Source organism: Haliotis rufescens, unplaced genomic scaffold (assembly GCF_023055435.1).
Source record: "Haliotis rufescens isolate VD_foot unplaced genomic scaffold, xgHalRufe1.0.p SCAF_17, whole genome shotgun sequence".
Taxonomy (NCBI): domain Eukaryota; kingdom Metazoa; phylum Mollusca; class Gastropoda; order Lepetellida; family Haliotidae; genus Haliotis; species Haliotis rufescens.
In genome coordinates, this window is record NW_025963857.1 from 26,425,857 (window position 1) to 26,441,686 (window position 15,830).

At 42.2% G+C, this 15,830-nt stretch overlaps 1 protein-coding gene across 5 annotated transcripts in view; it reads right to left on the bottom strand.

Annotated features, from left to right (window-relative positions):
• Nucleotides 1-15,830, bottom strand: part of LOC124138590 (1-phosphatidylinositol 4,5-bisphosphate phosphodiesterase gamma-1-like) — an 83,943-nt gene that overhangs the window by 39,460 nt on the left and 28,653 nt on the right. For all 5 annotated transcript variants that reach the window (XM_046505320.2, XM_046505319.2, XM_046505317.2 and 2 more), the window contains exons 8-19: nt 15,445-15,493; nt 13,848-13,949; nt 12,934-13,049; nt 11,620-11,705; nt 10,803-10,923; nt 9,799-9,884; nt 9,161-9,243; nt 8,368-8,502; nt 6,821-6,934; nt 6,171-6,340; nt 3,663-3,863; nt 179-301 (exon numbers count right to left, since the gene is read on the bottom strand). In XM_046505320.2, coding sequence (XP_046361276.1) covers nt 179-301; nt 3,663-3,863; nt 6,171-6,340; nt 6,821-6,934; nt 8,368-8,502; nt 9,161-9,243; nt 9,799-9,884; nt 10,803-10,923; nt 11,620-11,705; nt 12,934-13,049; nt 13,848-13,949; nt 15,445-15,493 — 1,386 coding nt within the window. The remainder of the gene's footprint in view (nt 1-178; nt 302-3,662; nt 3,864-6,170; nt 6,341-6,820; nt 6,935-8,367; nt 8,503-9,160; nt 9,244-9,798; nt 9,885-10,802; nt 10,924-11,619; nt 11,706-12,933; nt 13,050-13,847; nt 13,950-15,444; nt 15,494-15,830) is intronic.

Genomic DNA, 15,830 nt, shown 5'->3' on the forward strand with positions numbered 1-15,830 from the left:
TTACGACAAGCATAGTCACCTTTTACAGCAAGCATGGGTTTCTGTAGCCCTATTCTACCAAGATGTACTGAACTGATATTAACTAACAAGATGTGCTGAACTGATATTAACTAACAAGATGTGCTGAACTGATATTAAGGAACAAGATGTACTGAACTGATTGCATGTGGTCACTTACCTGAATGATATAGCGAATGAGTATTGGTCAGTTCCGCTGTGTCGCACCAGGAAGGAGCCATCGTGAGGCATCCGCTTCAGTAGGTCCTCTCCCTCTGCCCGGCTCATGTTGTCATGGTACCAACTGCACATCAAACATCAAGCATCAAACATCAAGCATCAAGCATCACACTTACCATCGTTTTGAACAGCATATTTCAGTTATATCATGACATGTCAGCTTGATGTGGGAGGAAAGTCCAAAGTTAGGGGGGTACAAAATAACTGGTGTACTGGTATATTGCAATACGGCTGTCATCATCACACATATCGCAATATAACCCTTGCATATTGATATTTGCCAATGCAGTAACAGAAGAATTGATGTATAATTAATTGTATAAATCATATCTACTATATTGAGCCAGTTGGATGGACTGGGTTCATATCTAAACCATGTAAACAGCACATGCTTCATCTTTACATTAACATTCCATATTGATGTCATAATAGGTAGTCTTGTTTATCCATAATACCCAACTCGCAATCTAAAGACTCAATGACAAAGTACCATTAGGACTGCCCAAAAGTATATAATTTGGGCCCTAATATGCAGTCATATGTATCGCAATACAGCTCTCCATATTGCGACATATTGCAATACAATTTATGTGCCAGAGTGTTGCAGGTCTTAGACATTTACCACTTTGGTGAAACCCATTAGCACAGGTTGGTGCAGATAAACCTAGAAACATATTCAGATGTAGGTTACAGGCATGCTTAAGGGACGCAACTCTGCACAGACACTTAGATGACTGGGCCACCATCAACTTCGACCCTACAATATCCCTACAATGCTAAATAAATAGCATTCCACTTTATCTCAACTCATATATTTGGGTCAATAATTAAAGTAGCTGTGCTTGTAGAATTCAGTACTTCATGTTCACTGAAATTGATTTCATTGTCCGAATATGAGAGTCATAATACTTGTTCTGCAATATAACCTTGTAAAACTATGAGTAAGGCTATGGCTCTATGTATGGATGCATAGAGGTCAAGGCCATAGCCTACTAACTCCTTCCTGTCATGACTGTAACAAAGAAATGGAGACAATAACTCTGTGATGTATAGAAAAGCAGATGTTATGAATCTGTGAGGTATAGGGAAGTGGAGGCTATGACTCTGTGATGTATAAAGAAACAGAGGCTATCACTATCTGATGTCTAAAGAAGTGGAGGCTATGACTCCGATGTCTAAATAAGTGGAGGCTATGACTCTCTGATGTCTAAAGAAGTGGAGGCCATGACTCTCTGATGTCTAAAGAAGTGGAGGCTACGACTACCTGATGTCTAAAGAAGTGGAGGCTATGACTCCGATGTCTAAATAAGTGGAGGCTATGACTCTCTGATGTCTAAAGAAGTGGAGGCCATGACTCTCTGATGTCTAAAGAAGTGGAGGCTACGACTACCTGATGTCTAAAGAAGTGGAGGCTATCATTATCTGATGTCTAAAGAAGTGGAGGCTATCATTATCTGATGTCTAAAGAAGTGGAGGCTATGACTCTCTGATGTCTAAAGAAGCGGAGGCTATGACTCTCTGATGTCTAAAGAAGCGGATGCTATGACTCTATGATATCTAAAGAAGCGGATGCTATGACTCTGTGATGTCTAAAGAAGTGGAGGCTATGACTCTCTGATGTCTAAAGAAGCAGAGGCTATGACTCTGTGATGTCTAAAGAAGTGGAGGCTATGACTCTCTGATGTCTAAAGAAGTGGAGGCTATCACTATCTGATGTCTAAAGAAGCGGATGCTATGACTCTGTGATGTCTAAAGAAGCGGAGGCTATGACTCTCTGATGTCTAAAGAAGTGGAGGCTATGACTGATGTCTAAAGAAGTGGAGGCTATGACTGATGTCTAAAGAAGTGGAGGCTATGACTCTCTGATGTCTAAAGAAGCGGAGGCTATGACTCTGTGATGTCGAAAGAAGTGGAGGCTATGACTGATGTCTAAAGAAACAGAGGCTATCACTATCTGATGTCTAAAGAAGCGGATGCTATGACTCTGTGATGTCTAAAGAAGTGGAGGCTATGACTGATGTCTAAATAAGTGGAGGCTATGACTCTCTGATGTCTAAAGAAGTGGAGGCTATGACTCTCTGTCTAAAGAAGCGGATGCTATGACTCTGTGATGTCTAAAGAAGCGGCTGCTATGACTCTGTGATGTCTAAAGAAGTGGAGGCTATCACTATCTAATGTCTAAAGAAGTGGAGGCTATGACTGATGTCTAAAGAAGTGGAGGCTATGACTCTCTGATGTCTAAAGAAGTGGAGGCTATGACTCTGTGATGTCTAAAGAAGTGGAGGCCATGACTGATGTCTAAAGAAGTGGAGGCTATGACTGATGTCTCAAGAAGCGGAGGCTATGACTCTCTGATGTCTAAAGAAGCGGATGCTATGACTCTGTGATGTCTAAAGAAGCGGATGCTATGACTCTGTGATGTCTAAAGAAGTGGAGGCTACGACTCTGTGATGTCTAAAGAAGTGGAGGCTATGACTGATGTCTAAAGAAGTGGAGGCTATGACTCTCTGATGTCTAAAGAAGTGGAGGCTATGACTCTGTGATGTCTAAAGAAGTGGAGGCTATGACTCTCTGATGTCTAAAGAAGTGGAGGCTATGACTGATGTCTAAAGAAGTGGAGGCTATGACTCTCTGATGTCTAAAGAAAGTGTAGGCTATGACTGATATCTAAAGAAGTGTAGGCTATGACTGATGTCTAAAGAAGTGGAGGCTATGACTGATGTCTAAAGAAGTGTAGGCTATGACTGATGTCTAAAGAAGTGTAGGCTATGACTGATGTCTAAAGAAGTGGAGGCTATGACTGATGTCTAAGGAAGTGGAGGCTATGACTCTGTGATGTCTAAAGAAGTGGAGGCTATGACTGATGTCTAAAGAAGTGGGGGCTATGACTCTCTGATGTCTAAAGAAGTGGAGGCTATGACTGATATCTAAAGAAGTGGAGGCTATGACTCTCTGATGTCTAAAGAAGTGGAGGCTATGACTGATATCTAAAGAAGTGGAGGCTATGACTCTGTGATGTCTAAAGAAGTGGAGGCTATGACTGATGTCTAAGGAAGTGGAGGTTATGACTCTGTGATGTCTAAAGAAGTGGAGGCTATGACTCTGTGATGTCTAAAGAAGCGGAGGCTATGACTGATGTCTAAAGAAGTGGAGGCTATGACTGATGTCTAAAGAAGTGGAGGCTATGACTCTCTGATGTCTAAAGAAGTGGAGGCTATGACTGATGTCTAAAGAAGTGGAGGCTATGACTCTGTGATGTCTAAAGAAGTGTAGGCTATGACTGATGTCTAAAGAAGTGGAGGCTATGACTGATGTCTAAAGAAGTGGAGGCTATGACTCTGTGATGTCTAAAGAAGGGGAGGCCATGACTGTGACATATGAAGAAGTGGAAGCGATGATCCTACTTGCGCCATGATCCTACTTACTCCTTGCCCTCATGACTCTGTGGCTGTGGCACAGGCTCCTTGAGGATCATAGTGAAGTCGGAGCTTCGGAGTGGGAACTGCCGGTAGTGGGTGATGAGGCTGTACAGGGAGTCAAAGGTCACCGCGTCAATCAAGTAGTACTTCACCTGACCTCTCTCTTGTCGCGATCTGATGCGGCAGTGGTTCACCTTACCCTGGCGCCTACAACAGAGATGAGGACTGCTTTAACCTTGAGTGGAAAGCAATCACTTCAGGAAAGTGAGTGAGTGAGTGAGTGAGTGAGTGAGTGAGTGAGTGAGTGAGTGAGTGAGTGAGTGAGTGAGTGAGTGAGTGAGTGAGTTGAGTTTAATGCCGCTTTCAACAGTATTCCAGTTATATCACGGCGTGTCAGCTTAATGTGGGAGGAAAGCCCGAAGTGACGCAGGTATCAGACGTTAGCACTTCGGTGAAACCCATGAGCACGGGTATGGTGCTGACAAACCTAGAAACATAACTGGGGCAAACCGGGATTCGAACCCACGATCGTAGGTTTCTGGCGTGTCCAAGGGACGCAACTCTGCCCAGCAAATCGCGGCGCTTTAGGACGACTGGGCCACCCGTGCCCCGAGTGTATGTAGATTGACTCCTAAGTCATCAATATCCCAAATACATCCCGCCAGTCTGTGAATAATGGTGTCTTCCATCTAGACCTGTGACTGAAAACATGAGATCCAAAGCTTCAAGGGACATTAACATGACAAACAATCAGTCTCCCTATGTAGTTATCAATTCTCACTAAACCATTCCGCTGTTAGCCGTAATAGGTGAACAAAAATGGATTGTTATACCTCTTGCAATTTCACTGGTTATTCCGTACTATGTGACGCAAGAAACAATACATTTCAATGCAGACCCCCAAATCATGTGACAGACACTGAGACTGACTCATCACATGATCAGTATTGATGAATACTGACTCATCATATGGTCAGTATTGATGAATACTGACTCATCACATGGTCAGTATTGATGAATACTGACTCATCACATGATCAGTATTGATGAATACTGACTCATCACATGATCAGTATTGATGAATACTGACTCATCACATGGTCAGTATTGATGAATACTGACTCATCACATGATCAGTATTGATGAATACTGACTCATCACATGATCAGTATTGATGAATACTGACTCATCACATGGTCAGTATTGATGAATACTGACTCATCACATGGTCAGTATTGATGAATACTGACTCATCACATGATCAGTATTGATGAATACTGACTCATCTGCAAGAAAACATCTGGTAAACCATCATTTTACGGTTCGCAGCTGTAATGAAACAAAGGTCAGATTAAAGGCTTCTTAAACATTAATGTGCATTTTGGTAAAAAAACCGAAACATTCGGAGGGCAGACCACCTCAGGGATCAGGTCCGAGGGTCTTTGTTTTTGGCATATTGATCTCGTCAAGAGTAATTATTTGTATATTGTTTGTTTGTCGCAGTATGCAGCTGACCAGATAGCCTTATCAAGTTGTACTGTAAGTCCTGACCAGACAAACCACATTCGTGACCAACTCGTGTTATTCCGGGACAAGCCGAATAGCGACTCGTGCCCCTCTCGTGGCCATTTTTGCGACCGGGTTCCGTCTTAGCGCAAACGGGCATACCTAAAACAATTGTCAATTCGTTGCGTAATGGTTCACATACATTTCCCAATATATTATTTATATTTCAGATGCAATTTAAAGCACATCGGGAGGGGCGGAATTATACAGTATGATTGAACACATTTAACTGTGTCTTGGGTATATTTTTAGATGCAAGTTATATGTAAAATCAAAAATTATTTCTGAGGGATTCTTTGACATAGTACTTGAAACCATACGCGCAATCTGATTGGTTTGTCGTATTTTCACACATAACATTCATCGATAGGGGGACGAGACTTCTTGCAGGTTACGGAAAGGGGCGAGTGGTGACGAATGGACAAACCAGTGAAATGAAAAACAACTAACAGATGCTAACTGATCATTTTCAGTTGGGATCACAGTCATCAAATACAATTTTGAAAAAATCCCAAACTATCAAAAGGCATCAGTTTACTATTAGACCTATGTATGAGCCAAGTTTGGCTAAGATATCTCATGTCTTTATGTTCTGCTCCAGAAATTAAATGTGACAGAAGGACTGAAGGATGTACAGACAGCACCCTTTCCTATATCCCCCTTCCACCTCATGGCGGGGAATAATTAATTGTGTGTATGGGTCAACAAAGCTTATTGTACTGACAGACAGACAGATTTATCAATATTGCAGTTCTCATCCACAGTTATCATGGTAATTACCAAACTTATTTAAAAAATATAAAGCATCCCATCAAAATAGGAACCATGCAGGACCCATTCCACAAAGTGATCAAAGCGCTACGACTATCATAAGCCTATGAGAGTTAATCTTAGTGCTAAGATCGCTTTGTGGATACAGACACAACGTACACAACAGACACAACGTACCAGAAGGACAACGAGAAGTCTCCAACGAAGGTATCACTCTCCCGGACAAGGAAAGTGCCATCCCCGAGGTAGCTGTACTGATGGAGGAGTTCCTCGGCCCGCCGACGTCCCCCCTCAAGGCGGCCATGGAACCACCGCTCACTGAAGTGAAGCTCTTCTGTAGCTCGGTTCTGATTCAACAAGTACAGGGAGAAGGACACAATCAGTGAGTTCAGTTTAACGCCGCTTTGAACAGAATTTCAGTCATATCATGACAATTCTCACAAAACCAATTAAATATATATATAAGAGAAGCATCCATAAGATGAGAAGAAATGACTACAACAAAAACACGAGGTAGTTTCTGCAAACCAATTATTGTGGTAATCCATTTCTCAGTTACATTAGTTGAGTTTTACCCTGATGAAATAAGGGTGTACCTTCACTAGTTCAATGGCTTATTCAAAGATTGTGTCAGCATTACCTCAAGAGAGTTTGTACCCTGTTGAAATAAGGGTGTACCTTCACTAGAAACACATCAAGTTCAAGGATTTATTCAAAGATTGTGTCAGCATTACCTCAATAGAGTTTTACCCTGATGAAATAAGGGTGTACCTTCACTAGAAACACATCAAGTTCAAGGATTTATTCAAAGATTGTGTCAGCATTACCTCAATAGATGCACTGTCATCATCATCGGTCTCATCATCCATGTCGGACGTCTGGGTCTCCTCGGTGTAGTAGAGCTTGTTGTGGGTCAACACAAAGAAATGAGGGTGCCACGTCTGAAACACAGCAGTAGGCTTCACAATGCTGAACAAGCCTTAATACAGATGCTTCAAACTGTATGCATCATCATCATCATCATCATCATCATCATCATCTCCTTCAGTCGCCATCATCATCATCATCATCATCATCACTGGGTACAGTCTTCATCTTCATCATCATTGGGGACAGTCTGGACCAGACAATCCAGTGATAAATATCATGAGCATCGATCCACGCAATTGGGATCGATGACATGCATCAACCAATTCAGCAAGCCTGACCACCCAATCCCGTTAGTCGCCTTTTACGACAAGCATAGTCGCCTTTTACGGCAAGCATGGGTTGCTGAAGACCTATTCTACCCCGGAATTTTCACGGGTCCATGATATAGTGAGCAACAATCAATGCCTTCAAGGTGTCAGGCATGCTATCAACCAAGTCACTGAGCCTAACAACCCAATCTGTATGGTCGCCTCTTCCAATTAGCATAGATTGCTGGGGACAATTCTAACCCAGATGCCACATGGGGCGAAATGTCATAACTTTTGTCCCTTGAGAAAATAATTACTGTTCTGAGGCTGCATAAAGACGGTCATTAAAAACTCCTAATTGTCTAATCATCCCGTTCAAGTGACTAAATATGTGGGTGATTGTACATTAAATATATTTAAACACTTTTTAACAATGAGCCAAATGAAAGCTTTTTCATGGAGAAATCACATTTTCCAATGCACCTATATTCCCTAACAATGTTGTAATCATATTGTCAATATTGCTAACAATTTAATTGAACAAAATTATACGCCATGTACTAGGCCTGGGACGGGTAATTCGGGTACTCGGGTCGGGTGGGTCCTGAGTAGGACCCGGGTACCCACAAGACCACCCGGACCCATGGACCCATAATGTGTCTTCTATCTAGACTAATGACTGAAAACATGAGATCCAAAGCTTCAAGGGACATTAACTATTAAACTCTATGGTTACACTATAAGTCACTAATGTCATTTCTTTCTGACAATGCACCCATTCCTTCTGACTTTTATATGTTAGAATACAGATAAAACTTCATGCAGTAAAACTTCAGTGTATGCATGACCAGATCATTTTACACGTGTATCTAAATACATTTTGCCAGGGCTATGGTCAAACGTTACCAAATCGGACAGTTTGTACCTATCTCCTTAAATATCTACAACAGGTACCTGGGTAGGGTCGGGTAATAGGGTGGTGGGTACCCGGGTAGTAAATCTGGACTCGTCCCAGCCCTACCATGTACCCTGTCCAAATCAGATTTAGTTCCAGGAATGAAAATTGCGACTTGACTGTATTTATTTCTTCCCTCCAAGCACTTCAACATACTAAATTACATGTAGCAAACCTCTTACAATGACCATGATACGGAATGGTGAAGTAACCAGGGTAACAGTAACTGTTGGCAACGTACATGATCGACTGGGTCCTCGAGGTACATCATCCCGTTCTTCATGGAAGAGCTGAGATCCACATCCAGGTTGCTGTCTTCGTTGGACACTGTGTACTTCCACTCGTTGCCATCGACCCACTCAGGGAGCTTCTTATGCTGTGAATGGAAATACAGGACACTGTTTAACTAGCTGGAGACTGGATGGGTGGTTGTTTGGAAAGGTGAGTGAGTGAGTGAGTGAGTGAGTGAGTGAGTGAGTGAGTGAGTGAGTGAGTGAGTGAGTGGGTCATTGTTTGGGTGAGTGAGTGAGTGAGTGAGTGAGTGAGTGAGTGAATGAGTGAGTGAGTGAGGTTTAACGCTGCACTCAGCAATATTCCAGCATTACGTCAGTGGTATGTAAATAAGAGTGTGGACCAGACCAACCAGTGATTGACATCATGAGCATTGATCCATGCAATTGGGATACGTTGACATTGATCAACCAAGTCAACGAGTCTGACCACCTGATCCCGTTAGTTGCCTCTTACGACAAGCATGGGTTGCTGAATACTTATTTCAACCCAGGTTTTCACAGGTTCTATATTTTATACTGACCATCCGATTCACTTCTATGCTGACCACCCAATACATCTCTATGCTGACCAACTGATACATTTCTATGTTGTGTATACAACAAATTTCTACATTTACCAACCCTATACAATTCTAATTCACATCCCCACAGGGGGGACAATAATTGACTTCATTCTACAAGTGAATATTCAAACCACTTTGATAGCATTGTGCCAAACTCAACTACATTCCCAACACTCACCTTCAAAATAATCTTATTCTTCAGGTTTGCTGGGGACGGTAAGGCTGTTGCATCTTTGCTGATGGGCTCGATCAGAAGATGATCTGGAAGGCAGTAATCAACACTCTACCATGAATATGGAAAAAGCATGCTGATTGGTCAATCAGGGGTATCAGTTCACAATAATCATCTCAGATTGAAACAGCTGATTTTAAATTCCGAGCTACATTATCTGTATATCTTAATATGCTTACTTTAACATTTGAAACCTCATGAATTGAAGTTCATAAATGGAACGAAACAAGATGCTGTTACAACATAATGTTTACTCGTTCAATAAATACGCAGCCATCTTGGGGCCCCGGATGCTCGCTCCTGGGCAGCCAAGGCATTTGTCAAGTATATAACATTAAACACATGATACAATTCCCAATTTGAATTCACCCAATATATCGAGCATGAAAAAATGATATTGTGATACGTATTGTGGAAAGAATGAATCTCAATTTACCGAAATACAGGTAATACCTCACATCCTTACCACGTTCAGTATTGTTTGCACAAATTATTACTGACATAATAATTATTAATGATGATAAGCTGTAAGACTAATCAAGGAGTTTTTATTATCACAGCTGCAAGGGACAAGTACTACTCACCACCAAATGTTTCTCTGAACGCCATAGCCATGTTTCTCTGCTGCCCTAAACTACAGTGATTCTCTATGGACAAAATCAGAGGATACCTACAATAAAATAAGCATATCAGTCACAATGGTACAAAAGTTGGAGGATGGTCGAGTGACATGGTGAATGGATGAGACATATTGGGAATTGACGAGTGACATGGTGAATGGATGAGACATATGGTGAATGGATGAGACACATGGTGAATGGATGAGACACAGGGTGAATGGATGAGACACATGGTGAATGGACAAGTGACATGGTGAATGGATGAGACATATGTTGAATGGATGAGACATATGGTGAATGGATGAGACATGGTGAATGGATGACAAACATGGTGAATGGATGAGACACAGGGTGAATGGATGAGACACATGGTAAATGGATGAGACACATGGTGAATGGATGAGACACAGGGTGAATGGATGAGACACATGGGGAATGGATGAGACACATGGTAAATGGATGAGACACATGTTGAATGGATGAGACACATGTTGAGTGGATGAGACACATGTTGAGTGGATGAGACACATGTTGAGTGGATGAGACACATGTTGAGTGGATGAGACACATGGGGAATGGATGAGACACATGGGGAATATATGAGACACATGGTAAATGGATGGGACACATGGAGAATGGATCAGACACATGTTGAATGGATGAGACACATGGGGAATGGATGGGATATTAGTGAGTTAATGAGTTGGGTTCAGCGCCGATATGAACAATGTGTCAGCTCCACCTGGTAGAGAAGTGGTTGCGGTCTTAGATGTAAATTTAGCATGGGTGGCATGGGTAAACATAGAAACATTATCGGGGTGCACAAAGATTCGAACCCAAGTTCTTAGGCTTCTGGCATGCCTAAGGGACGTAACTCTGCACAGTGAATTGCAGTGTCTTTGTTGACGGGGCCATGACCAGTATTTGATATTAAAGCAAGTTTGACCCAATCTTTGCTGTCTACTTACGCTGATGTTGAGAAAGCATGTTCTTTGATCACTTTGAGAACATCTAGGAATTTGACCTTTGAAGTGAGTGTGTGGCCATGGTAGATGTATGGATGACTGTCAGGGCCATCCCAACAGTCCACTGCAATAGCAAAATAGGAATATAGAAAATGGTGTCAACTGCGTATCATTTAAAAGATGTGTTTGTTTGTTGCATAATGCCATACTCAGCAATATTCCAGCAATATGACAGTTTCATGTAAATAACCTAACCAGACAATCCAGTGATTGATATTAAGAGCAACAACCAAGCCATTAGGGTACAATGACATACCATAAAGCAAATCACTGAGTCTGACCACCCGATCCATTACAACTAGCAGAGGATGCTGGGGTTCAGTTCACATATTAAAGTGAGTGAGTATGCTTTTACGCCTCTTTTAGCAATATTCCAGCAATATCATGGTGGGGGGCACCAGAAATGGGCTTCACACAATGTGCCCATGTCAGAAATCGAAAGTGGGTCTTCAGCGTGACTGGCTAACGCTTTAACCACCACTAGGCTACCCGACTGCCCCCACCTATTAAAGAAGCAAACACAAACATGGTAAGCACACTGAGATACCAGGCTGCAGTTTAACATGGATACTCCGACACAGTTTACTGATTCCTAGCCGTCCAATCTGTTTTATTCCCTTGATGCCGAGCGCCAGGCAGGGTAACAAGAAGTATCATCTTTTAACATCTTTTGGCATGTCTTAGACCTTCTGCTCTCTGATTTGACAACTAAGCTTGATCCCTTTCTTGATAATAAAAAGAATGAGGAAAAAAGACTTACGTTCAAGGCACCTGCAGCCCATTCTTAAACACCGGACGTAGGCTTCAACTGATGATTCACTGGAGAACTGATCTCCTGTTAGGTATCTGAAATAACAGGATGCTGCAAGTCACATCACTATCACTCGCTATGCAACATTCAACGCTGGTCGGATACAATTGTGGAGGTACATACATACTCCCCTCTTCCCTAATGCAAGTGGGGGCCGATTCTAACAGGTCCGCAGTAGCACACACATTAACTGTGGAAACAAAGAAAATATTATCAAGATGTTTGTCATTAATATCTGATTTTGTGTGTGAGTGAGTTGGGTTTAATGCCGCTTTTAACAGTATTCCAGTTATATCACGGCATGTCAGCTTAATGTGGGAGGAAAGCCCGAAGTGATGCAGGTCTCAGACGTTTAGCACTTCACTGAAACTTCCAAATGAAAGCCATTGATGATGACTGCAGCTGCAACCGACTGACTGTCATGTCTAATGAATTCAAGTTTTCATGATGTCGGGTACAATGACATGGAATCAACCAAGCCACCAAGTCTGACCACCTGATCCATTTAGCAGCCTGTTACGGCCAGCATAGATTGCTGGGGACCCATAATAGTCACATATAATGGAGGAATGCAGGGTATTCAAACCCTGTGAGCAAAACGGCTGCCTGCACACAAACCTGTTGATAGAAAAATGAGCATTTCTGATTAAATGCAATGTTTTTATACTTGCCTGACGCTACACAATGCTATAGGAGTAGCATCAGGTAAGGTAAAACATGAGCATTTCTGAATAAATGCAATGTTTTTATGCTTACCTGACACTACTCAATGCTATAGGTGTAGTGTCAGGTAAGGTACAACATGAGCATTTCTCTTTAAATGCAATGTTTTTATACTTACCTGACGCTACACCTATAGCACTGTGTAGCATTAGGTAAGGTAAAACATTTTAGTTAGGTTAAAGAATCTGAAAGGGCCCTAACCCGATTGGCTACTGAATTTTGAAAGTGTTTTTTAAGCACAGTTCTCCCGTTTCTGTAGATCAACACGACCATCAAATATTCAAATCAAGATTGCAATGTTGCGACGTTTACAAGCTACAATTTACCCCCTTCATAACATTTGACTCATTTGCACTTTGGGATTCCTTTGTCGATACCTTTGCAGAACAAACCTGTCACTTATCTAAGCTAGTGAAATTTGAAAATGTAACTTTAAGGCCAGCTGGCCAACCTGACAAGCAATACTTGGAGACTATTTTACACACTGTATACAAACCCATGGCTTACTGCCGAAAAGAGCGTTTTGGAAACTATACTTACGTGTTATGAGATGACGCGATCCAGTAATGAGAAAGAGGGAAATTCATTTCATGGGTGATGGCATCATTCCTTGTGTCCCATATTGTATTGTGAGGCGAGAACAAGAAGTCTTCGAACTGAAAACCACAGATACACACATACACACAAGATATAAGCAAACACTCCACTCCACTCCGCCATCTTCTCGAGACAAGGGTGTTAACTGACTATAAAAGTCCAGTTTCCACCCTTGCTGAACTGGGCTGGAATTCCGAAGTTTCATTTTGGCTGGACTAACAATCTATGCATAGTCCGTGCCGCAGTTTAACATGAATACGTCACTCAGACACTGTATACAGACTCCGAGCCAACCAGTCCTTGTTGTATCCCCTTAATGCGAAGCACCAGGCAGGGTAACAACATTTATATCTTTTAACGGCTTTTAGGTAAAACAAATTTGGGGATCGAACCCAGTACTTTCCTCTCTCGGGGGGATGCTCTACCACGAGACCAAGGAGGCAGTCCCTTACACTAACAAACCTAGTCAGTTAACAACTTTACAAACATCTTTCATGCAAATCGATGTGACCAATCTTGTAAACACATGTTCTGTCTGCAGGTTTTCAACCTTCTCCATTGATGTAATGACTAACTAATTCTGTTTGACTTGACGATGACTTAGAGATCCTAGGCTTCTTTGTTGTTTCACATAGCAGTCGATAGCGGTGTCTGGGCCAGACAATCCAGTGATTGATATCATGAGCACCACACACAAGTCTGACAACCAGATCCATAACTTGCCTCTTATGATAAGCTCTGAACTGCTAGGATCAATTATAACCATGATAACCTGATTCCCTTCAGAGGTTATGGATGTCTAACGTTCATCTGTTCCTATCCTGTTTTAACGGATGATGATCTTTGCAAGGACTGACCTCTATCTCTGTGAAGTAGAGCCCTCCAGCCAAACGCACCATCTCGTCCAGGAACGTCGTCATCAGGTTCCTCACATAGCTGATGTCTGTCGCGTTCCCATCCTGACAACACACAATTAGAGGTGTAACGATATGGTGGGGTTGCTATGCTATGGTTGCAACACAATTCATATCCCTATATAGTACTTTTATTTCATAAGTTGATATTCTTTTTGCAGGTGAATCACAACCTTGAATCATTTGTTTCTAAATTTCAAAGATCGATGACTGGACACTGAAGGGCAAAAATATATTGGCTAGAGTGAGTGAGTGAGTACGGTTTTACACCGCTTTATCACGGCAGGGGACACCAGAAATGGGCTTCACACATTGTACCCATGTGGGGAATCGAACCCGGGTCTTTGGCGTGACAAGCTAACGCTTTACCCACTAGGCTACCCGACTGCCCCTATTGGCTAGAGGACACTGTGAATGTTGAGCTATGAATACAAGAGAAATTGCGTCAGCTGCTTGTTGAGCAGTTTCTGTTACTATTCAAATGTATTTACACCAAAATAACTTGGAATGTTTGTTTGTTTGTTTGCACTCAGCAATATTCCAGCTGCTGCTATATAATGCCATCAGACAATCCAGTTATTAACATCATGAGCATCAATCAATACAATTGGGATACAATGACATGCATCAACCATGTCAGCAATCTCACCACCCATTCCCGTTAGTCGCCTCTTATGACAAGCACTTTTGCCATTTAAGGCCAGCATGGGTTGCTGAATACCTATTCTACCACAGATCTTCATGAGTCGGTCACACTGAGTGAGTGACTGTGGTTGAACGCCACTTTGAAGAGTTTTTCAGCTATACAACAGCGTGTCAGCCTAATGTGGGAGGAAAGACCGAAGTGATGCAGGTCTTAGACTTTTACCACTTTGGTGAAACTCATGAGCACGAGTATGGTGCTGACAAACCTAGAAACATTGCGGGGGCTGATTGGGATTGGTACCCATCATCATATGTTTCTGGCATCCCAAGGGACACAACTCAACACAGCTATTTGCGGCCCCTTCGACAACTGGGCCCCCACCCCACCACCCCGTTTCCCCGAGTGTTACTGGTAATTAGGGCTGGGACGAGTCCAAATTCACTCCCCGGGTACCCACCCGGGTTTTACCCGACCCTACTGTAGGGTACCCACTGTAGGTCTCAGGAAATGTCTCAAAATGTCTGATTGGGAACATTTTTAGCATAGCCTGGCAAAACATATTAAGATACATGTATTAAACAATCTGGTCATTCATACACTGATGTTGAATTAAGTTATATCTTTATTCAACCATATGGAAAATCAGAAGGAATGGGTGCATAGTCAGAAAGAAATGCGAACATTAGTGACTTGGAGTGTTACCATAGAGTTCTTGATAGTTTTTGTCATTAAACAATATATCACGTGACTAACCACGGGTCCGGGTAGTCCTGTGGGTACCCGGGTCCTACTCAGTACCCACCCGACCCGGGTACCCGAGTTACCCGCCCAGCCCTACTGGTAATGTTTATCAGACATCATGCTATCAAAATATCACACTGTACAACTATTCACCTTTTGTTCTTCATGTAAAAATTGTTGAAATCTTTCAGCTGTCATCCTCCTGTTAAAAAATGGATCAAGGCAAAATAAATATGAAAAATGCAGCACAATCCTAGTCTGAATGTCAATCAATCATTTCAAATTCAAAATACACCACATACATCGTTTTGTTTTGTTTTGTGTTCTATGCTGAAGAGGGGCGGTCGGGTAGCCTAGTGGTTAAAGCGTTCGCTCGTCACGCCGAAGACCTGGGTTCGATTCCCGACATGGGTACAATGTGTTAAGCCTATTTCTGGTGTCCCCCGCCGTGATATTGCTGGAATATTGCTAAAAGCGGCGTAAAACCATACTCACTCACTCACTCTATGCTGAAGACATATTCCCTTCATATCATGACA